Source organism: Meriones unguiculatus, chromosome 12, assembly GCF_030254825.1.
Source record: "Meriones unguiculatus strain TT.TT164.6M chromosome 12, Bangor_MerUng_6.1, whole genome shotgun sequence".
Classification (NCBI taxonomy): Eukaryota; Metazoa; Chordata; class Mammalia; order Rodentia; family Muridae; genus Meriones; species Meriones unguiculatus.
Genome location: NC_083360.1, coordinates 62,238,734 through 62,263,254, shown reverse-complemented (window position 1 = coordinate 62,263,254; position 24,521 = coordinate 62,238,734). Strand labels below are relative to the sequence as shown.

The 24,521-nt window shown below is 36.6% G+C and overlaps 1 protein-coding gene across 1 annotated transcript in view; it reads left to right on the top strand.

Moving 5' to 3' along the window:
* Positions 1–24,521, top strand: part of Zdhhc21 (zinc finger DHHC-type palmitoyltransferase 21) — a 64,651-nt gene that overhangs the window by 7,531 nt on the left and 32,599 nt on the right. The window contains exons 3-6 of the mRNA XM_060365780.1: positions 4,427–4,622; positions 6,041–6,139; positions 13,422–13,533; positions 16,592–16,730. Coding sequence (XP_060221763.1) covers positions 4,469–4,622; positions 6,041–6,139; positions 13,422–13,533; positions 16,592–16,730 — 504 coding nt within the window. The 5' untranslated portion in view covers positions 4,427–4,468. The remainder of the gene's footprint in view (positions 1–4,426; positions 4,623–6,040; positions 6,140–13,421; positions 13,534–16,591; positions 16,731–24,521) is intronic.

Below are 24,521 nucleotides of genomic sequence, written 5' to 3'. Positions count from 1 at the left end.
ACTCACTTTTCTCTCTGTCCATCCATCAGTCAACTTCATTATTATGATTCTACTCCGAAGTATATTACAGACATCAGGATATGTTATCAGTAGAGGTCAAGTTTGGCTTATAGTTTTTCTTTGTAAAGCTTCACACGGAATGCCTCAATCTTAAATGTGCTTTTCCTGAGTTTGTTCAGTGTTTGATAACGCCACAATAAGGTTTCAGATAGTACTGTATTTTTATGATTACAAAAAGTGGTATTTCTCTATATATCCTTGTTCTGTCTGTTTTGTACACTTGCAAGTGTGCTTTCGTAGGTATTATAAATAAAATTGCTGGGCTAAAGGCTTTCACATTTTGATGGGTATGCAGGATTGCTCTCTCAAGAGGACTGTATCCATTTACAGGCAGGTCAGCAATGTATGGGAGTGCTCGTCCCCTGTACCCTTTCACATATGAAAAATGACCAGTCATTCTGTATTTCCTCATTGCTAATGACTAAAGAGATTTTTTCTCTTTGTGAGCTGCCTCCTCATATATTTGCATTGTGTCTCTCTTATCAGTTGTGCACTATAGTATTCTTTTCAGGAACGCTTTGTCTTTAATTTTGTTTTTGGTGTATTTTGCGCTCAGAAATTTAAATGTTTATGTGGTCAGTCAGTGTTTACCGGTCTTGGTTGGGATGGCCATCCTTACACCAAGCATCTAAAATCACTCGCCCTTTCATCCAGTACTGTCTTTTACTGACTTTACAAGGAAACAGAGATCACTGTGAACTAAAGTGCCAGGGAAATTGGTATTAGATTTGAATTGTGGGTTAAATTCAAACAATAAGCTGAGTGCTAGAGACACTTCAGATATGAGCAGGAAATGATGAATATTTTCATACTTGTGGAAGAGTAATAAAACCAGTTTTAGCTAAGGTGAGGAGTCATAGGAAACCAAGTTTATGAATATATGTTTGACATCATTTCATATTATTTTGGCTAATCCTTATTTTTCTCTAAAATTTTTATTTTGACATTATAATTTTCTGTCACATAGTCTTTGTTTTTTTCTTCCTCAGTGACTTAAATCTTTTTTTCTGTGGTGTAAACTAAAGGGGCCTGAAGTGGCAAGAAAGGAAAGCTTGTCTACCTTCAGAATAAATTGAACACTGTAAATATTTCCTTAGAGCAGTTTATTACAGTTGAATTATAATTTCTTTAAAAGTAGTTTGTGCTGTGGTAATTTACATCAGTATGAAGCTACTCAGTACACTGCAGCGTAGTCACCAGGGCTGAAGAACCAGTTCACCAACCAGTCACTTCAAAGTGTGATTATGAGGTCACCATTTAATACACAAATTAGCATGCGGGGATCTCCAGCTAATGAAAGTATTTGGCAAATGCCATCCTTAAGCCTAAGCACTCTAACCAAACTCTTCAGTTTGGTTGTTGCTCAGGGTGTGTAATAGTTTCTGTCCGACCATCAGCCACACCTGGTAGCGATCCACACTGGAGTGATCCTGTCACTCTACCAGTTACAGCCTCTTGGCTGTAAGCAGTTGTGGCCCTTGGAAGATCACTGTTTTCCCAGCCTGCTGTAAGGACTTTATGGTGCTAAATTTTACTAATCAGGTACTTATTTTCAATTTTCAATATTCAACAGTGCGTTTCTTATTTAGTTTCTGCTCAGTCTTCTTGGGAATGCTGTTGTTTTAGAGTTTGCCATCTATCGACATATGTTTTCATTCAGGGAAACAGACCCATCTGAAGTGATTTTGTCACTGTGTAGTAGTTTCTGTTGTGAAGGATTGATCTTTTAATAATAAGAAAAATTTGTTATTTCAAAACTGAACAGTTCAAAAGATGAATAGTTGATGATTTTCCTACTTGCCTAACAGGTTTGTATCTCTTTCTGTGTTTAGTGTTAATAAGATAAGGAATAAGCCACAGAAGTATTCTTGAATGTGAAATTAGTGTTTAGGCCTTTGTAGGACTGAAACATTGAAAGCCAGAAAGGTGAATGAAGTTCATGCTATTGAGTATGATGGGAGGCAGAGCCTCTGTCTTACAGCTCTTGATTTATTAGCAAGAGAATAAAAATATTCAGTGAATCTCGGGACCTTTCTCAGCTTCCCATCTTCCCAGATTATTCTTTGCACTGTGTCTCTTTTTAGCTTTGTAGGTGTTTGTGCTCCTTTAGTTTTTAGAATAGTGATTCTTAGCAAATTACACAATATACTTTATTCTTCCTGATATTTTTTTTTACTTTAACGATACTAAACTGCCTTTTAAATTTCTAACTAAAAGGTAATGAAGTTCAACTTTTATTTTTTAAAAAACCTAGGTTTTATTCCTATTTTAGAATTCTTATAAAAATACCGATTTGAACTTTATTCAATTTAAATTGTGGGGTGTAGTGCATTTGAGTTCTTGTTACTTTTTACAAGGGGAAACTAGTACCTTTTAAATTAAAAATACATAGTTAGATAAACTTATTCTCTTGGTCATGCTGGGGTTGGTGCTAGGCAGGCAGTGTGCTGTTGCCTAGCTCTGTTCTCCGTTTGTTGCTTCAGGAGTTGGGAGTTCCTCAGGATGAGAGGAGAAGAGTTCTTTTCAACTTGAGTGGCCTTTAATCTTTGTTTTTGTGGCCTGTGGCCCTGCTGAGCACCAGCAAGGTCCTTCGGTGGGAGACCAGTTATTCTAAGAGGGAAATAGTGGGTATCATATCAGCTGCGGATCTGAGAGTCATCTTGGACTTTTCTTTACCTCCTAGTAGTAAATCATTCAATAAGGCTCACTGATTTGGTTTTACTTCAGTGGGTCCCTTCTCTAAAGTTAATTTTGGTTTTTGGTTTTTGTTTTAGTCTAACTAATCTGTCTTTAATTTTATTCTCCACTGGAGATTGTTAATAATTTATTTAAAGTACAAATATTACTTAATCAACATTTTAATAGCTTTCCTGTGAATAAGAATGAAGTCTGAGCATTCTAACTGACATCTCTGTTTCCCTCATGATAGAGCCCTGTCCGTGTTCCCTGGTCAGTCCCTAGGAGGCTTTATGACTTCTGAAGGTAGCTTATGAAACCTTCTTGGAGCTCAGTGTGTAGTCTCTCTGCTCTGGCCTCTTTTTGCATTACTGTTGCTGTGGTTTTTGCTTAGATAACTTTTACTTATCTTTTAAGTTGAGCTCAGTTTGTATCTGTTCCAGGAAGTCCTGCTTGAACCCAGCGTACTAGGCCCATCTTCTGTGCATTTCCTGACGTGTTCACAGATCTGGAACTTAGCATAGTAAATTAAACCCTTTTTAGGTGACATTTTCCATTGGACATCGCTTATTTAAGCAAAGACCATACCTTATTAATAGTTACATCTGTGATGTCTAGGAAGTGATTGCTCCAAGCACTTATTACTATACTCACTACTGTACCGCTGACATCTTAGTTAGAGCAGTGGGTAGTGCTTCTGAGCCAGCCGGATCTGGGTGATGTACCTTGTGAGAATTATTCAGTGAGCCTGGAATGGGGTTTGGGAATCTGTCTTTTTTTTTTTTTAGCGCTCCCTAGTTGATTCTGGCTAGCTGCAAGTTTGAAAACAATTGGCCTAATTAATTATCACCATTATAGCTTATGTCAGAGATGCTTGTAGAACATGTAAGCTTAAACAACAGCTTACTGTTGTTAGCCTTGTGAGTTGTGCCTACTACAGTATGGGTATGTTGTAGGTCACTTGGTGGAACATATATATGAAATTTTAGTTCATGTGGAAACTGCCTCATTTGGGGATGTGTTGCTGGTTGTGAATTATCAGTCATGAAACTCCCTTTTAAACAGGAGTCTTCTTGAGTTGATAGTAAGGAAATTAGTTGGGCTTCACAAATTTTACTAATTTAACTATTTTTAATTTTCATTTAATTTTTAGCATTTCAAAATGACTTAAAAATATTTCATTGTGATTTCAAGCACATATAATCTTTATGTTTATATTTTTATATCCCCCAAAATATTACCCAGATCAAGGTGCATAATATTTTTGCCCCTTTTGCGGTTCTGATCAAGTTCCTTTATGGCTAGAACATACCCCATCTACTACAAGATAACCAGCATTGTGACAGTAGCCTCCTTCTAAAAGTGCTAAGACTTTTGTACGTGTCTTTTGGCGGACATGTTTTTTTTCTTTTGTGTCTATACATGGAATTTGTAGTTAAGAAAAGGCAAGTATTTTCATTTGAGCAGATCATGCTAATTTGTACCTTTAATAGTGATGATTTATACTAAACAATTAAAATTAAATAATTTGAAGGTTTTAGTGAATTTTATATTCATCTGCTAAGTGCTTATTGAAACAAAACTCAAGTGTACACAGGAAACTCAGTAAATGTTGTTATGAAGTTACAGAGCTACAGTCTTCCATTGAGTAACTTTTCCATGTTAGTAACTCCTGCTTTCTTCTCTCTAGGGTTCTCCTCTCTGGGCTGGCAGGCAGTTCTAGGACTGCAGAATGGGTCTTCGGATTCACTTTGTTGTTGACCCACATGGTTGGTGCTGCATGGGTTTGATTGTCTTTGTCTGGTTATACAACATTGTTTTAATTCCCAAAATTGTCCTCTTTCCTCACTATGAAGAAGGACATATTCCAGGCATTTTAATAATAAGTAAGTTTCTAAGTCTTATTACCTTCCATAAAGATTTTTTTCTCATTGTGAATGTTTTGAAGTACATTATCTCAGTGATTTTCTTTGAATATTTCAGTAGAAGTACTAAACTTTTAATTAAATCACAGTGAACAAAACAATAGCTTTTTTTGTATTTACAGAGTTAAGATACTAACACCATGTTTATTTCACTCTGATAAGTATGTAAAGACCATTTTGTTCAAGAGAAAAGTGTGACAATAGTTCTGTTTCTGTTTTGTATTAAACTGCAGTCATGGGGGTATTGGTTGATTGATTGGCTCTTTTGAGACAGGGCTTCTCTCTAGCCATCTTTCTGCTATCTTCTGCATGCTGAGGCCCCAGCATCACTGTGTCTGGCTTGAAGATAGAGGCCTTATGTGGAAGGGGTGGGATATATTACTGGGAGATAAAAATTTCATGATCCTAAGAATGACTCATGTGATGCCACTGGATCTCCTGGATTATTGTCTGCTGCAATAACAGACCATGGCTTATATTACTGAGAGTCAGATCACAATGACACGTTTGCAGTGCTTACAGCTTCACGTCCTTCCCCTCATTTCCATCTCATAGCAGCTGTAAGAAATATAATCCCTATTGTGCAAGTGATAAGACTGATCTGTATTGCTAAATGTGGCCGTGTGGTCTGTGGTCCCAGCACTCAGAAGACCGAAGCGGGAAAACGTTGACTCTGGGCCAGCCTGAGCTCCACAGTAAGATGTGCCTTAAACAGGCAAATGTACGTTACACTCAGCTAGACAGTCAGTGAGCACTGTTTCCTTTTTATATGCTCAGTGTGTTGGCTTTTTATTCCCCTACAAAGTGCTCCCCCTTTTTTTTTTTGAGCAACAGAGAATTATAGGATATATTTTATTATTTTTTTCTATGTTTTAAATGTGTAATTATGGTGACTTAATCTCAATTTTTTGTTAATATTGTTATGGTTACTTTAACATTCAGAAGTTTCAAATTCATTTTTGAAATATATCTCTTAAGATTCATTGAAAGAGGAAATTGAGTATCACTAATTTAGAATAAATTTGAAGCTAGAGTTGATGAAAAGTTAAGTGTAGAATGTTTCTTAAATGCTGTTTTTATTCTTTTAAATGTACCTATTCATTTCTTATCGTTATTGGGGGGCACTGTATGAAAGGTTTCATTTATTATAAATTTGTCAGTTATTTTAGAAAATCATTTAAAAGTGGTACATTTAGTGCAGTTGTCATCTTGGCAGGGCTATTTGATGAGTAAAATAAATCTACATTTAATTTTTACATGTAGTCTATTGATAAAGTTATCCTGATAAGGCTGATTAAAACGTGCTTTAAAACTTTAAGCTTGTTGATCAAAAATTTTAAAGGGTAAATGACTAATTTCTGTTTAATTTCATATTACAGTATTCTATGGCATTTCCATATTTTGTCTGGTTGCCTTAGTGAGAGCCTCCTTAACTGATCCGGGAAGACTCCCTGAAAACCCCAAGATCCCACATGCAGGTATGGACAGCTGTAGGTTTATCCGCTTTCTATTTCTGTCTGATTACCTCCAGTACCTGGCTTATGTTAGTCATTTGAAACCACACTGATGTCTTTGCTCATGTGTCTTTCAATTGCAAGCACTCCCTCCTGACTCCCTCGTTCTGTACTTGTTCTTTTTTTCTTCATTTAGAGTGACATGTATTCTGAACATGTAGCTTATTTTCACCTCTCTGTGTGCATTGTTGTAGCTCTGGTCTCCAGAAGAGTCTGATACTTACAACAAATAAATACTTGTTAAAATTGAATGAAACAATTATCTGAGAGATTCTGGTTCATTTTAGAACAGAATTTAAACCTTGTGATATTGATAAGTTTATAGGCACTATTTCCCATCTTTCTCCATGTTCTAAAACTTGGTGAAAAATTGAAAACTTTTGATTGTGAAATCATTTGAAGGTAGTTTTTTTATTATTCTCTTGCTAGATAATCATTCAAACCACAAAAATATGGATTGCTTATTTTGTTATATGCCAGATATAATAGAAGTTCACTTTTATCTCTTCAGCTCATTTTTTGATTATTTCTATATCAACGTTGAAAGTTCTGTTCTTTAAAAAATTTTTTTTACTACATTTTAAAGCTAGAGTATTTTTATAATAATTTAGTGGCTTTCAATTTGTACATTCAGATTATCTGGGAGGCTTTAAAAAAATTCAGTATCCAGGTCACAACTTAGTTAAATCAGAATGTTTGTGTACTCACAGGCATGAGTTTATTGAAAGATCTCCTGTGGGTGCAGTGTGTAACAAAGTTTGGGAATTAAAGTGATAATTCCATATGAAATGAGATTGACAAGTCACCATACCAAGCCCTCCGGAAATCCTGATCCTGGGTTTTTGAGGCCTGTCATTTATGGCCTTGGTTCATGGATTTAAAGATTAAACGGGAATAGCGCAGTATCGCCTGTGTAGCTGTAGCACTGCACTGAATATGTAGTTTTTATTTCTTTCAGCAGGCGGAGCAGTCTTAGCAGTTAGTGTGCATTTGTTCCGGAGAGAGGGAGGCATTCTGTGGTCTGTGTAGACTCACTCTCCTACAGGCAGTAGAGCTGAAGGCTGTCCGTGTCACATCCATGTGCTGCCGCTTCATGACTGCAGTCTACTAGCCGCACAGCAAAACACAGACCTTTTCTAATTCCGGACCTGTTTCTAAGGAGCAGTGTTTGCCGTGGTTAAACACCCAAATGCCTATAGGCTCCTGACACTTCCTCTCATTAAAAGAAGGTGTAAAAGGAGTAGCCATGACTCTACTCTTGTGAAGTTGTTGCACGATTAAATTGTTAGATCTTAAAATTTTAGAAGAGAAAAATGGGCACATTACTGAGTTTTTGTCATTATAATGAAATACCCAAGGCAGGCAAGTTTTATGAAGAAAAGATTTATCTAGCACACATGGAGAGAGTTTCATGGTTTAGATGATAGGGTGTGGGAAGGCTTCTGTATCTCTTTCAGATATTAGCTTCCTGATCTGTTTTCTCCAGAGCCCTCTGCAGAATTTGCCATAAAGCCCTGTTTACTGTATTCTAGGCTTCTCTGGTGTGTTCTTCCAAACTCTTCCAGAAGTGTAGTTCCAAGAGCAGCTGCACATTCCTGGTTGAGTTATTATAACAGCCCTACCTGTAGGGACTTTCCTACACACTTTTCCTGTGTTGGTTTTGTGAAGTAACCAAGGCAGGCTGTGATGGAGAAAGATTTATTTAGCTTGTCTTCTGGAGGTCCAGGGCCATGTATCTCCACTAGCTCAGCTCTGGTTGAGGGCCCAGGAGGGAGCACTTGCATTTAGGGTCATGTGGACTCACTCTAGGGGGTTAGTATCCCCTCTGCGGTCAGCCCCATTGCAGTGGAAGGGCCTCCTTTCTCCAAGAGTCTTTCAGCTTTTATGGTGTCATCTTTGTAGACAAACTCTGAATGCATAGACCTTTGTGTTTAAACCTTACTCAGACATGAGCAACAGGGAATCTTGATTTGTATATGACATTTTGTTCTTAAATAATTTTAATTGAGGAAGATCTTGAACTTGAGCCTAGCTTAAAGTACATAGTGAGTGAAACCCTGACTCTCAGAGAACCATCCAAACAAACAAATCCAGTACCAATAAAGCTCTGAATTCAAAATTAACACTGGGGCGGGGGAGGAAACAAAAATCTGATAAGTGTGTAATTAAGTCCGCAATGAAAATACGAAAACAGAACATTAAACAAATAATGTATTTTTTTACAGACTATTTTACTGGGTGTGTGTTTGTACATATGTACAAATGTATTCCATATGCAGGTGCCCTCAGAGGCCAGAAGAAGGCATTAGGTTCCCCTGGAATTCGGTGCTAGGAACTGAACTCTGTCCTCTACAAGAGTAAACAGTGCTCTTAACTCCTGATCCATCTCTCCAGCCCCACAAAGAATATCTTACTGTCTGTGAGCTAACTTGAGTCCATAGAAAACCATTGTGTTATTGTGTTATCTTTATATGCTGTAGTGACAGGGCATCAGGGTATCTTGCTGACTTTGGGGGATTCACATTTTGTCTTGTCTTTACTTGGCAATTTTTTTCTCAAGAGTCCAAGGACCAACTTCTCCATTACCAATTAAACTTCTCCAACTAAACTAACAAATACACAAACTATTTTTATTACATTTTAAAGTTTTCAAAGTCTACAAATCTCATATCACATGATTCTTACAATAATTAAGTCAGATGAGCTACGTAGGATTGTCCTAGGTTGCACAGCTTAAGAGTTACATTGCTGTCTACAACCTAGAGCTGTCACTTTCATCTTTTTAACCATGTGTATATAAAGATTAAGATTTTTCTTTTATCATTCACACTTGCTATATTTTTGGGAGGTGGGGGATTGAATTTATGTAATTTTTGGTGCCGATTATCTGATGCATTTGTAAATACTGTTTTTAACTCAGTAAAAGTTGCCAAATTTAACATGCAAAGTAATATAGCAAAACAACTCTTGAAGATATAGAATTGTGACTTTTATTTAGGAATGCTTGAAGGTTGAGCAGTTTTATATAGTTGAATTCTTTAGAAGAAAAAACTTAATCTAGAACCCCTGCACAGATGTAGCCCATGGCAGCTCAGTGTCCAAGTAAGGGGCCATAGTAAGGGGAATGGGGGCTATCTCTGACATGAACTCAGTGGCTGGCTCTTTGATCACCTCCCCCTGAGAGGGGAGCAGCCTTACCAGGCCACAGAGGAAGACAATACAGCCAGTCCTGATGAGACCTGATAGACTAGGATCAGATGGAAGGGGAAGAGGACCTCCCCTATCAGTGGACTTGGACATGGGAGAAGAAGGAGGGAGGGTGGGATTGGGAGGGCATGAAGGGAGAAGGCTACAGCTGGGATACAAAGTGAATAAATTGTAATAAAAAAAAAAGAAACTTAAAAAAATACTTACATGATTTTAGCCATTTTCTGTTGAATCACTCTGAACTATTGTATATAGTTTGTTCCTTTCTTTTCTTCTTATTTTTCCTTCTCTCTCTCCCTCTCTCCCCCTCTCTCTTTCTCTCTCTGTGTGTATATGGTATGCCCGCAAGCACAAGTGCTGTGGGTATGCTGCAGTGTATATGTAGAGGACAACTTTTGGAAGTAACTTCTAATTGAATAAGATACTGAATGATAACAACCTTCCACCTTACTAAAGCAGGTGTCCTGTGTCCGCAGCTGCATGGTGTAGTCCAGGCTTGCTAACCTGCAAGCTTCTAGCTGATTTATCTCTGTCTCTCATCTGCTGTTTTGTTTTAAGAATACCTTGAACATACATGTGATCAGTTAAATATGAGGCAGAGTTAAACACAAGGGAGTGTCCTGTTTCTTCCTTAAGAAAATACCTGGAATTTAATTTTAAAACCTTTGAGCATGTAGACATAATCAAATGAGATTTTATATTTTTAAACTTATTCACATACGTATTTGAAATAACAAGTATAAAACAATACTCTAATTTAGAAATATCACTGTCATTTTCAAATTTTATGGACTAATCTTATTTGAGCTATTAAAATGTATTTGTTGATGGTAATTCATCTGTCATATAGTTCATTCATTGAAAGTATCCAGCTCACTATGCGGTCATCTCCACCGTCTGCTTTAGGACTCGCTCACACCACCTTTGGCAGAACATGCTACTTTTTTTTTTTTTTTTTTTTTTTTTTTTTTACCTCAGAAGATTCTGCTTTGTAATACTGTGATATTCATTCTTGAGTTTTACAGAAAGGGGATGGACTTGACTGCCCTTCTTGCTGGAGTTTGTAATCTACTTGCTAGGGCCCCAGCTTCTTAAATTGTTGGTTTTGGAACTGAATGTGGGGCTCATGAAAAGTCAAGCTATAGTAAAAGATTTCTGAGATGCAAAACTTAATTCTAAATCAAATGAATGATGAAGTGGAGGCACCTCTGGTAGCAGTGGATGATGTCACTGAGTTCTGAATGTACCGCCATCCCGCCACCACTGTGTGTATGTGTGTGTATGCACGTGGGCACTCAAACTAGATAAATGCACATTTGTGGGTACTATATACATGCCGCCTGAAACACCCAGGTGCAGAATCATTATTGTATGTATGACTTGTAGGTCTTTTTTTTTAAATTGTATTTATAGTTTTCTTCTATAAGAAAACAATAATATAAAGAAAACTGGGACTTGGTATTTTCCTACCACATATCTTACTGGAATTTTGGATTTTAAATATTGCTGTTTGAAGAGCTGGGTAAGATGGTGCCTGCCTGTAATCCTAGCATTTAGTAGGCAGAAGCAGAGGGATCACCCACAAATTCAAGGCCAGCCTGGTCTATATAGTGAGTTTTAGGCAAGCCAGGATTACATAGTTAGATGTGTCTGAAGAAAATAAATTATTTTTTCTTAGATTTCTGATGAGTTTTATTTTAAAAATTGTTAGATGATTTTTGGCTCAGGATTATGACAGAATTTCCAATAATTTCTGAAATGGTCCTAGACATTCTTATGCCATTTTTCTTCTATATTTATGCACAGTGTTCTCAGCACTGAAAATTATAAAATTAAAATATCAACTAGCTCTGCAAAACATTTAAATGCTTTCTCTCTCAGTACCACATATTCATCAAAGGTTTCTTTATGTGAAAACAAACAAGCACAAGTATTATTGGTTTGAAGTTCTTTAAATGTCATAATCCTGTGTAAACCAAATAACTGTTTTAAGATAATTTGTGACTCATCAATAATGTTTGTTGTGTAAACTTACTTGCCTTTATAACTGGATCATATAAAATTTCTCTGGTGAAAAGGGTTATAGGTGGGGAAGTTAAGAAACCTTGATTTGCACAGCAGTCACAGGCTCCTTCTATATAACCATATAATTCCTTCCCTCAGGAGCCAGGACTTTAGGCATGGAATAAAGCACTGATTATCTCTAGACTGTTAAATGTTCATCACAAATGCCTTTCTGGGGTCATTGTACATGAGTTTCCATCTTGCTTGCAGTAATAAGGCTAGGCTTGAGGTGTTTAAACTGAGCTCCAAATATTGTTCTCTCATGATATGTTTCCATTAAAAAAGGAACTGTAAGAGGTTTTTTGTTTGTTTCTTTTTTTTTTGAGACAGGGTTTCTCTGTGTAGCCCTGGCTGTTCTAGAACTCACTCTGTAGACCAGGCTGACCTTGCACTCAGAGATCCACCTGCCTCTGACTCCCCAGTTCTGGGATTACAGGAGTGTGCCACAACCCTCCAGCTAAGAGATATGTTTTTAAAACCAGTTAATTTGATACAGATTTTACTTTTATTTACCTGTTTCTTTCAATTGGTCTATAGTAGAGTATTTTCCTCATACTTCCCTGTGCACGATTGGAGTGTGCTGATCTCTTCTCAACCATTAAACTGGAGTAATAGCATTTAAAAAGAATCTTTTCAGGAAATTGAACATTATTATTATCTTCTTTTAAAAAGAATATTTTTTATATTTTAGAATATTTTTTAGAATATATTTTAGAAAATTTTTAAAAAGAATTTAGCTTTCAAGCCTGGTATGGTGGTGTATGCCTGTAATCCCAACATTCAGGGTGGCAGAGTCAGGCAGATCTCTGTGAGTTCGAGGCCATCCTGGTCTACAAAGTGAGTCCAAGTCCAGCACAGCCAAGGCTACACAGAGAAACGCTATCTTGAAAAGAACCAACCAACCAAACAAACAAAAAACAAATGCAAAAAGAAACAAACAAAACAAAACAAAAAAAACCCTAAAATTTAACTTTCATATTTGAGTAGGCATTTGGTACCCCACTGTGTGCAAGGGTTACATTGTACATGATACTATGCACTGCGAGAACGGCTCTGTCTGTCCATCTACTGTAGGATTATGGAGTAGTAGAAACAGACGTGCTGAAATTTTAAGAATTTTATAATGGTAAATTTTCATTTTAGTAATTGCCAAGAATATGCATCTCATTTAAGAAAGCAGTTATTTTATCTTGAAAGATGAATTAATAGTTTTATAGATGTGATTAGAACAATTTGTAATGAGAACAAGTACCTTTTCTCTTTTCTTCTGCAGTCCTTTGATTGTAGACTGTTTTCCCATAGCACAGAGGGAATTGCTCACTGGGTAGCAGGCCAGAGCTAACCCCAGCACGCAGGAGGATGTGGTGGGGGACAGTGTCAAGATCCTGTCTCATCTTTTTACTTGCATTCAATGCTAATGAGTTTTCTAACCTTTGCTTCTTTATTGGATGCCTTCTAAACCCAGTCTGACCTCCATCCTCCTCCTAAAACACAGACCCAGATTTATTCATTAATACTAAAAAATTAAATGCTTTAGGGAAATATTTTAAAGATTGGTTTCAACTTATTTATCTATAGAAACGAAGACTAGTATTATTTATTCTTTAGTGTTGTAGACAATAAAATTTGCATAAAATAGTTGATTTATATAAAATTCTTTTAATATTTTGTCTGAGTTTAGCGTTTTACAAGATTTCACTTACATTTTCATGAAATTTTCAGAACCATGCTTTCTGTCATTTACTTTGAAGTAGTGGTTTCTTATTTTTAGTGTAGTGTTAAAATAGGAATGTATAAAACACAGAACATATAGCAGCATTTATGGCAAAGGTGCTTCCTTAGGTTGGAGACTCAGAAAAAAGAGAAGTGTCTTGGAGAAAGAAGTTGAAGGCTCTTGGTGGAATTTAGTTGTGGTTACTGAGTCTCAGCGTCACTCCTGTGCCATCTTCCTGAATGGGTTTGCTATCCTTCGCAGAGCGCGAGCTGTGGGAGCTGTGCAACAAGTGTAATTTGATGAGGCCGAAGCGTTCCCATCACTGCAGCCGCTGTGGCCATTGTGTAAGGAGGATGGACCACCACTGTCCTTGGTAAGCAGACAATTGTCAATGCTTGCAGACAGCAACAGGATTGCTGCTGAAAGTCTTCTACAGCATCTGAGTGTGCTGGTGCACATCTATAATCCCAGTACTCAAGAGCTGAGGCAGGAGGATTAGTTAAGGAAAATAAAAAAGTACAATCTGAGAACCTTCCAACTTTAAACAAAAATTGCATTAAAGTTATTCCATAAAACATTCTTTTAATTTAAATGGTTCTTGAAACTAAGAGTAAACTATCTGTAAAGATCTTATCTCAGCTAACAAGAAAATATTTGTGCAGAAAATTTCGAATTAACACATACTCAGATACACAGAAAGACCAAGACGCTCATATCCACTAAGGCATGCATGTACTTTTGGTACGAGATCAGCTGTGTGGAAGTGTTTGCCTCTTGGCTGTTTCTCTTGTTGGGCTTCTAAGCCACAAGGTCCACTGCTTAGATTCCTCTTTCCTTACTCAGTTGAAGAAACAGTTCTCAGATTCGCTAATAACTCCATTCCACTCACTATACTTTTACAGTGTTTTCTTTTGGACATTAAGTATTAACATTTTGTGCATGTTGGATGTACATAAGTGTTAATTAGCTGTTTCTGTGGCACTGCCAATATTTTTGGTCAATAGGGGGCTCTGTTGTAATATTTAAAGACATTTTGTTAAAAAGATTTGAAAAACACCAAGTGCTCTGAGAATCTATTGAATTTCATTTCAAAGTCGTCACAAAAATATTTGAGCAAGATATATATATATAATATATATTATAGTAATATATATAGTAATTATATATATAATATATATATAATTCTGCTTATATAATTTTGGATCTTGTCTAAATGTTTAAATTGATATAGTATAGCACTTCATAAGTATATATGCATATATTTGTATACACATGCATATATATAAATACATGAAGTTAACAGTATAATAGCCTCCTTTAACTTAAGCTCACTTACCTGCATTTGGCCAAAGAAGACAGTTCATCTTTATCTAGTGATGCTAGTCAATTTCACTTTCCTTATTTATGACAACTTATTTTGATAGCATTACTAATTAGCAATTTTTTAATTTTAACTATAAACTGCTAATTTGAACAGAAAACAGAAGAGCATTTAAAATAAAAGTACTTCAGGTTTTTTAATTGTCTAACTCTTTTATAAGATACTGTGTACTATGACATACAGTGTTCAAAAAGTGTGTCACATTTTAAATAAATTAGCTCCCAAATAATTTTCTAAACCTCAGAAATACTTATAGCCAAAATAATAGTATATTAAAAATACTGTGTGAAATCTTTATTCAGATTAGTGGTAATCACACTGAAAATTTATAGCACTTTTTCTGTATTAGTTTTCCTGATCAACTAAGAAGATAATAGATATTCATGGTTCAGTTGGTTGTTGCTTCCTTACAAAAGAATGCCATAATTTAAAGCTTAAAAAACGATCTGAGCAATGCATCTTTTAATACGGGTGATAGATTTTTAACAGGTAAAGACCAACTTGTTGCTGGGGAAATGAAGCACCCTTTAACATGAAGTATATATTGAGATATTTATGTTCTTAAGCTCCCAGTGTCTGTTTCATCCAGTGTCTGTTTCAGGGTATTGGTGGGAGGAGAGGGGAGTAGAAAAAAATTTGAATATTAGCAAGGAAAGCCGTCAGGTCTAGAGTGATTTTCTGTGATTAAATTTTCTAGCAGAGCACTGCTGAGGTCCAAGCAAGGGAAATACACGGTATAATTGGAAGCAGAGGATTCTTATGTTTTCAAAAAGTGCAACATTTTAGCCATCACAGCTGCAGATCTGATGTCCAGCTGTCAACCGCCTCAAGGTCTTCCTTTTTTGTCTCTGACCATTCTTTCTCAATAGTTTAAACTCAGGCGCCCCGCCTGCACTTGCTGTGTGCCTTTTAGGGCTCAGTGCTGTCTCAGTGTGAGTGTATTGTTCTGGAGCCTGTTGTGACAGGAAGGGTGGGCAGCAACAACCAAGTGGCTTTTCAGACTTGAGTGAGTGCACATCTCTTAAAACCTCTCCTAAAGGTAAAAAGGCTTAGAATTGTACTGTCCTGTTTGCCAGGAGTGTATTCTGTAGTCTCAGAAAAACCTCTACCAGCATTTCAGCTCAGTTCTGTGTTTGACTTTTAAAAATAATGCTTCTGTAAAGCAAAAGACACTGTCATCAGAACAAAACGACGGCCTACAGACTGAGAAAGGATCTTCACCAACCCTATATCTGAAGGAGGGCTGATATCCAGAATATATAAAGAACTAAAGAAGACCTGTGTGTCCAGAATTTTAGGATCTGTCACTGTCCTTGTAGAGCTCCTTTCCTCTCCTGGTCTTACTAATCGGTTAGAAGAAAAAGTGGAGAAGAGCCTTGAAGTCATTGGCACAGGAGACAACTTCCTGAAAAGAACACCAACAACACAGGCTCTTAAATTAGATTTTTCTGTGGAACCTTAAAGTGCACTCATTTTGTAACAGAATGTGCATTTTGAATCAGTCTTGGTAATGCATGCTTGCAGGCCATCAGTTTACTAGTTAGATTTTGTTGTTGTTTTGGCAGAGCATACATTAAGTGGTTTTAAATACATTTTTATTTTCAGCAGCCAAGGATAGATATTTTATAAGATAAAAATATAAAAATAAAATCATGTGCCTCATAGTTCTGTCCAGGTAGCAAGTTTGAGCTGTTTTTCTCTTAAGTATTCAAATTGTCAGAAGGACAGGAATGCCAGAGAGTGATTCTTTTTCTTGCTTTTTGACCTCTGTCTTTTCTGAATATACTCTGGGCAGTGGCCTAAGTCCTTTCCTTACCTGCCTGTGTCCGTTGACATGGGGAGGCTACCAGTGGTCTGCTCTCCTGCCTCACGGGGCTGCTGTAAGGTAGAGGAGCATTGTCTCGAGCTGTCCTCCTTGGTAAAGGAGAAGGCACTTTAGAGTGTGTATCTTTAGAAGGTTGCTTTTAGGTTTGGGTGGGACTTATCTTCATGATCCTCATCATATGAGCAGCTTACTGAAATTTGAATGTTTTTCTCATTTTCTCTTCAGGATAAACAATTGTGTGGGTGAAGACAACCATTGGCTCTTTCTGCAGTTGTGCTTCTACACTGAGCTTCTCACTTGCTACGCACTGATGTTTTCTTTCTGCCACTATTATTATTTTCTTCCACTAAAAAAGCGTAATTTGGTAAGACATGTTTATATCCACTAACGTTAGAGGAGCTGTGATGTATGCCTGTGAACATAGTGGTTCCCTGAAGTGCAGGAGTGCAGGGATTGAGAAGGTGGTCTGTTCTTTTTAGCTGAGTCTCCTTATGGCTATTTGTATTGAGTGGATTTCTTCAGAAGACAAATACTAACTCTTTCAGTATAGGAGTCTTAGTTCAAAAATAACCTAAAATAATGTAAACAAAAGTATCAGTTTTTTAAAAAATAAAAACATAAAGGGTTTTAAAATTTTAATTTACTATGAAAATATTTTGCATGATTTATTTTGCATATTCTTTCTTCCTTTTCTACTTCCTCCAGCTCCTTCCCACTTCCCTGCCCACCTAAATTCATCTTCTTTTCTGTTCTCTTTTTTCTCTTTCTCCAAAAACAAAAGAAAACAACAACCCCCCAAAAAAACAACCCCCAAAAAACCAGAGCCAACAACAACAAAACAAAAAGACAAACATCAAGTCATAACCAAAATAGAGGACATAAAACATGAGTCTGTTTTGTGTTGGTCAGCTGTGGGTGAGCATTAGCTCGGTCCTGGAGTGTGGGGAATTAGTTGAATTTTTAAAGGTTCTCAAAGAATAGTTGAGAAGAGGACTCCTTTCTCTCTTTGTTGTTTTTTAAGCCTAGATCTTGAAATGTAGTGCAAGGTAGCGATAAACTCCTTGCCTTCCTGTTCAGTCTCCTGAGCAGTGGGATTACTGGCATGTGCCACCATATTTGGCCTTTTGTCGCCAGCTCTCCCTAGCAGTAAGGTTAATTTGTAGAATGTTCTAGAGCAGTGGTTCTCAGCCATCCTAAAGCTGTGACCCTTTAATACAGTTCCTCATGTTGCAGTGACCCCTAGTCATAAAAGTATTTTTGTTGCTACTTCATAACTGTAATTTGTTGCTGTTATAAATCATAATGTAAATATCTGTGTTTTCCCATGGTCTTAGGCGACCCGTGAAAGGGTTGTTTGACCTGCAAAGGAGTTGCAACCCATAGGTTGGGAACTGCTGTTCTAGTGTTATCTTTAGGTACACATTTGAGCAAATGTACACATTTGCCTAAATGGTAATGATGCTAGCAGCTCCTGAGCCTTTGGTTCTTGGCGCTGTTGACACTGTACTGTGGACTTCTCATTTTAGTGTTTCTAATATTCACAAAAGAAAGTTGAGGAAAATGGAAAGAAAAAGGTACTAGACACAGAAAGGGAGGGGATATTAGCCAACTGGTTTTAGTTATAGAGCTGGATTAAATATATTGAATGTAATTTTTCTATTTTATTTGGACTTTGTTTTTTTGGTTTTTTGTTTCAAAAAATACTGTGTGTGTATGTGTGTGTGTGCATGAGAGAGAGAGAGACAGATGGGAGAGCGTGAGAAGAGAGAGCGTGTGTATTTGCATGCATGTGGAGAGATACAAGATAGAAAGAGAGAAAGAACTGATGGAGGTAGGTGCTTTTTCTTTACTATTTACACTGTTTACATCTTTGTATATAGAATGCTGTGGTGATAGGTGTGGGGTTAAGTTGCAGAATTCGAGTGATGGAAGTCGTAGTTCTGTATGTAGATGCTTTGGGGTATACTGTTGTTCTGAGACCTGATTGTTCCATGTGGCTGTAGACCTCATTGGGGCTCTCTCTTCAGTGTGATTCGATTGGGATTATTAAATATGGTGCATGTCATTAAAATTGAATCCAATAACTGAGTACAATTCAGAGTTTTGATATCTTGTTGGTACTGATCATTAAACCTAGAGCCTCATACAAGTTGGATGAGAGCTTTGTCACTGAGCTATATCTCTAACCTGCTTTTAAAATTTGAGACAGTGTCTCACTAATTGGCCAGGTTGATCTTGAGTTTTCTCTTACTCTTTCGCTAAGATAATCCTTGAATTTGTAGTCTTCCTGTCTCAATTCAGAAAAAGTTTAAAATGTGAGTATTTGGCATTTTCACACTGTGAATGCAGTGCCTCTTTCTATTAGAGTTTTAGAAATGTTTCATCTTGCTTAAGGTTAACTTTGACAAAATTGGTGTTAATTAAAAAGTCCTCCAAGAAAAGTGGGTTAAAATTGTACCTCAGAAGAAGTGTTTTAAAATTGTTCCGTGGGCTTAAGGTCATAGTTTTTCAGAAGTGAGAGAAAAGCCATCAGAGGTGTCTGCGGAGAGAAATAGATCGTGAAGAGAGAGCACCTTGCGGGGAAGGGCAGGGCATGCACACAAATATGAAAGATTGAAACTCTCGGTAAATTAATGCCAATTAGAGGAAGAATTACATTTAAAAGTAGAGAAACTGATTGTAGGAGGTATTTGAATGTATTTTCATACATGTGCTGTGTTTTTGTACATACATACTAAAATTGGAAATTAACAGTGTAATAATATATCAAGGGATTCAAAATCCTAGGGAGAAAATATGTCTTTTTCTTTACTATGCTCACCTTCATGTTAGAAGTGATGAAATGGCAACTTAAAAATGTCTTTTCCAAGCATGTCACTTGCCATTGAGGAATCTCTTGGCATGTTCTTATTTAGAACATGTTATTTCTGAGTTAGGGGTGACAGTTAATTCCTATGATCTCAAACTTGGGAGCCTGAGATGGAAGGATTGTCATGAGTTTGACATAGTGAATCTCAGTATGGACCACTTTATTTCAACTCTTCTGGAGCAAATTATCCCAATTACAAATCTGAAAGGATCTTCATTTCTTCAGTTTTGGAGAATTTATTGGTTAGCACAGGAGTATAGATGAACAATTGCCTTCAGTTAAAAACAATATTTTCCATTGACTTATAGTTTCTGTAGTTTCACTGTAAAGTCAGTTGTTGAAATATTTCATCAATACAATGTGTTTTTAATGGCCACTTTTATGATTTTTAAAATTCTCTTTCTTAGCTGTTCTATAAGTCTATAATTGTAGTGTTGTTTTCTTTGCATTTTTTTCTGTTGAATACTTTGTATAACTTCTTGAACCTGTGTGATGAAATTCTTAAGTTATAACATTTCTTTTCTCTCTTACTTTAAATATGCTGTGACCTTTTTAGCATAGTTTAGATTCTAATTATGTTTGTGTGAGTTTTCTTTACTTCCTGTCTTTGAAATCTTTTCTGCATTCTTTACCCCACAATTCAATCTGTTGTTTTCTACTGACCTATCATCTGATTTATTAATAGAAGCTTTTTTACTCTACTCTTGAGTTGTTGATTCAGTTACATAGTATCTTGTAGTTTTAGACTTCCTGTTTTCTCATAGATCACTTTTCTAGGGAAATTCTGCATTTTGCCATTTTCTTAAACATTTTAATGCATCATTTCTTTTTTTTTTTTGCATCATTTCTTAAAAATTTAAAGATTTATTTGTTTTATATACATGAATGTTTTGACTGAATTTTTGTATGTGAACCACGTGCATTTCTGGTGCCTACGGAGGTAGGAGATGAAGGGTCCCCAGAACTGGCGTTAGGGATGGTTATATGCCACTATGTGTACGCTGGTAATCAAAGCCACGTTCTCTGCAAGATCATGAAGGACTAGTTTCAGTTTGTTCTTACTCTTCAGTTGTATCCTTCTGGGGTCTCAGCTGAAGAGCTGAGGTGTCGCTTGTGGATCATGTCCTCTAGTGTCCTCCTGTGAAGATAACCAGTAGTGCAGAATGTGCTGCTCCTTTTGAGGCAGCTCTGTTTTCTGGGGTCTCAGGCTTAAGTTCTGGCTAGGTTGTTAGGTTGGCTGCTGTTCACTGTCTTGAAATAGTTGTTCATGGATTGGGTTTATCTGGCTTTTTTCACAGTGTCATTAGGAAGGATCCAGACAAAGAATTCTATTACAGGTGTCATTTATGGCTTTTGTAACAGTTTCTTCTCAGATGATTCTAATCATTCTTGATGCCCTAATCTACATAGAGTTCTGTGGAGTGTTCAGTTTCAAAACTTATGTGGCCCTATGGTTTGGGTACTGTTGGGCTCTGGACAGACTTTATAATGAGGTAGATATTAACAAAATAGAAAGAAGTAAAAACTCACTGTGAGACAAGAAAACAAGAGGCTTGAAGTTGTATTTGAGGTTCAATCTGCTGTAAAACACTGACTACAGCAAATGTTGTTGGGCTAAGTAATACTACACTGTTCTTTTTATAGAAGTTCTTTTGAAGATCACACTGTAAAAACTTATCATTAATTTCTGTAGGAAAGCCCCCATTATCACATTAACAGTAGTTCTAGTCCAGATGCATTTTTTTGTAGGTCCTTTGTGCCGTTTTCATTTTTCCTATGACCGATAGAACCCTGTGTCTCTTGAGTGTGTGCACAGCTGGCAGATAGTGTGTTAGCGCCCTCTCACCCATCATCTGCCTCTCTGATTATCTAAGACATGCAATAAAGACCCTAGAGCTCCTTGATTCATTTGGGGTTCATAGTTGATGTGAATTTCTCATCAACAGGTGTGTGCTTGCTTGACTCTGGTCCTCTACTTTTGTCCTGAGAGGAGTGACAGGCTTTCGTCTGCTTTTTCCTTACACCCTTTCAGGTAGAGAGGTGGCAGCAGAGCATCTTTTCTCTTGTCTTTAGATGCCAGAGCTCAGTGCTTAGCCTCTAGGTTGGGAGAGAAAGTGTTTTCAACTCCTAGGTGTGTGTTAGTTTCTAAGATGAAAGTGTTTACTCTCCTAACAGAATAGAATTGCCTGTGAATGGCACTTGACCAGCTGTTAGATTATAAATGCCTCTTGGAAATGAGAATTGAGAGAAAGCAGGCTCTTTGCAAATCCTGGGAGATAAACCATTTGGGAATCCGATTTTCTATACCTTGTTTTTTGTTTTTAGGAGACCTCTTTCTAAGATGGCTTAGTTTCTTTACAGTTACCCTCAGATTTTTGTTTTGATTATAGTAACTTCATGGTTTGAAAAAAAAAATTACTTTTTCCTGTAGTGCTGGGGAATGACTAAGTACTGTGTGTGGTTGGCAAACACTCCACCACTGGGTTATACTCCCCACCCCTCATGCTTCTTCTTAATCTCTACCTTCAAAGTACACTTTCCTGGATGTTGTCACGTTTTGGAGAGTACTTGAATATGTCCTTTGTTGAGGAAAGAAGGTATAGAAAGTGTAATGGGTAAGGCATGTTCCTGAGGCTGCTGAGAAGGATGAAGCGCAGAGACATGCTGTAGCTTATCCATTCACAGAGCAGCCATTGATGCAAGATGATTTGGGGCAGTGCTTCTTAGTATTGCAAGCATCAGCCTGCAAACACTGCTTCTATTTTTCCCTGAAGAATTTTTGGGGTGGGGGAGGGGAATCATATTTCATATAGCTTGAGCTGGCTTTGAACTTGCTTTGTAGCCCAAGCTGACCTTAAATTTCCGATTTCCCTGCTTCCAGCTCCAAGTGAGAGGATAGGTTTACCTGAAGAAAGTTTAGACAATTTTATACTAGCATTTAAAAAATTTTAAAATACAGATTTAAAATACACTAACACATTACAAAATTTGCCCCTCAAAGAATGACAAGCTGATAGGTTCATACATTGATGTTCTAATTTTTTTATTGAGGCAGCCTGCATTTAATATTTTATCTAGCATAAAGGCTGTTCATTCTGTTTTATACAGGCATCATAGTAGTTTAAGTTCTTTTAATGTGTACCCACTGGCAACTAGATATTGTAGACAGTAATTACTATCTATGAGGAAAACAAAAAAGCATTCGTAAGTAAATAATTTGTAGTGTTAAAGTAGGAGTTATGCAGCTAATCATTTGTGGAATGCTACTTCAGTTCTAAAATTATGCTTTTAAAATTATTTTTAGATGAAGTAGATTCAAATTAACTTCTGATTGATTCTTTTGTAATTTTTATGTGAAAGGCAAAAATCATACAAACTACACTTCATGATAAGAGAGCAGGGGTGACAGAAGGGAAGAGAGGAGAGAGCATTTAAACTCTCTTGCTGCCATCCAAGGGAAGTAAATAATGTGCAGTGGCCAGCCAGAGTCGTTTGCTAGTGAGATACATTACTGCTATTACAACTGGCTGAGGTCTAATAGTGTTGCTAGGCATTTGATGTCATATAGAATTGTGCCACACGGTTATTTGCCTAAGCATTTGGCAAATAAAGAATGGAAATAACCAGAAGACTTGATTGCAAATACCTTTTCATATTTCTAAATCTCATTATAATTAAAATATTTTTATATAATCAGCCTTAAAGGCAATCTACTTCACTGTTTATTGCTACTAAAATACTTTAGGGCTTAATGATACTTATTTTCTTATCATGTACGAGGTCACTTGTTTATCATGGTAACTGAAGAATGGAGAATATTTATGAAGTACATATTTAGCCTTATGAACTTTAGATAAGTATAGCCAAGAAGAGTATGGGATTAAGATTAATGTAGACAAAATAAACTATTAATGCTAGTATGAAGGTAATCTAGCTTCTTTGTTCATGTATGCTTACTGCTAGGGATATTGTCTCTTTGTAACATTTACAGATACTTGTAGACAAAAACTATCTTTAAATATAATAGTTGTCAGTTCTTTTCTGCATAGAAACCTTGTAGCAAGCCCTGAGCTTGTGCTGTAATAACAGGTTAGCTGGATGTATGTCATCAGGAGACTGTTTCTGTAGCAGTCTAGTTCTAAAGTGCAGCATTTAACAAAGGAGACACAGCAGCTTTTGCCCCTGGACAATCAATCTCTTAGAGTTTAAATGGTTATAACCTGGGAGCAGTGTTGTCATTCTCTTAATTCTGCTAGACACCAGTGCTGCAGCTAGTGGCAAGTTGAGCAAGAAAATATGTTACCCAGTTTCTTATGAATTGCTCCCACTTTTCTAGAAATTCTACTCTAGAATATGCTAAGACCAACAAGAGAATTTTTCTGAAGTATTCACTGCCTGGAAATCAGGTGCTGGTCACCTTTGCTGTATAATAACAAAGTTGCAGGCACATATATACAAAATGTAACCTTTGATTTTGAACACTCAATGATAGTCATTAGAGAGGTATAAAGAGTGAGTTTTCCCTTAGATAGTAATTTCCACTAGCATGTAATGAAGGGGCAAGATTTTATGTTCCTTCAGAGAATATAGGAAGAGAGAGAAATACAGAATAAATTTGTAAATTCTTTACTTATATTTTGGAATTAATAAAGAAAAGGCCCAAATATTCAGAAAAATCATACAGGTATAAAGATTTTTAAGACTAAAATAAAATGTTTTTTCTTACAAAATGAGTTTTCATATCAGTATTAATCTCTGCATATGAAGTTACATAGCCTTTTTGAAAACTCAGATCTTTATGTTAGATATGTCAGATCTCATCTAGTTTATTTCTTTTCCTGGAAAACCAAACAACCCAAATCCCTCAGTGATAGGCTGGTTCTCGATAGGGATGAGGCAGTCAAAGAATTCTTTTTCTATTTTAAACTCTGTAATATATAGTCTCTATATAATAATAGAATATATAGTCTAAATTTTAAGATTACAATTTTCTTTTTTACTGTAATTTGCTGTTATGCCCTATCTATCGTCATGTACAGTATATCTGGGGAAGAGTACGCGAATATTAAAGCATATAGGCCAATGAACTGTCTGAGGCTGTGTGGGCAGCATTTGAAAGACACTTTTTGTAAGTACAGTTAATATCCACTGTTGTGACTATTGCTGTAAATATTTATAATATTTAAAATAATTGATTTTTTTTCTTTTGACAGACAGATACATTGTTTCCAGTAACACTCTCATTAGGCACCTTGGTGGTATCTCTTTCTGTCCAGTGTCTGTGGT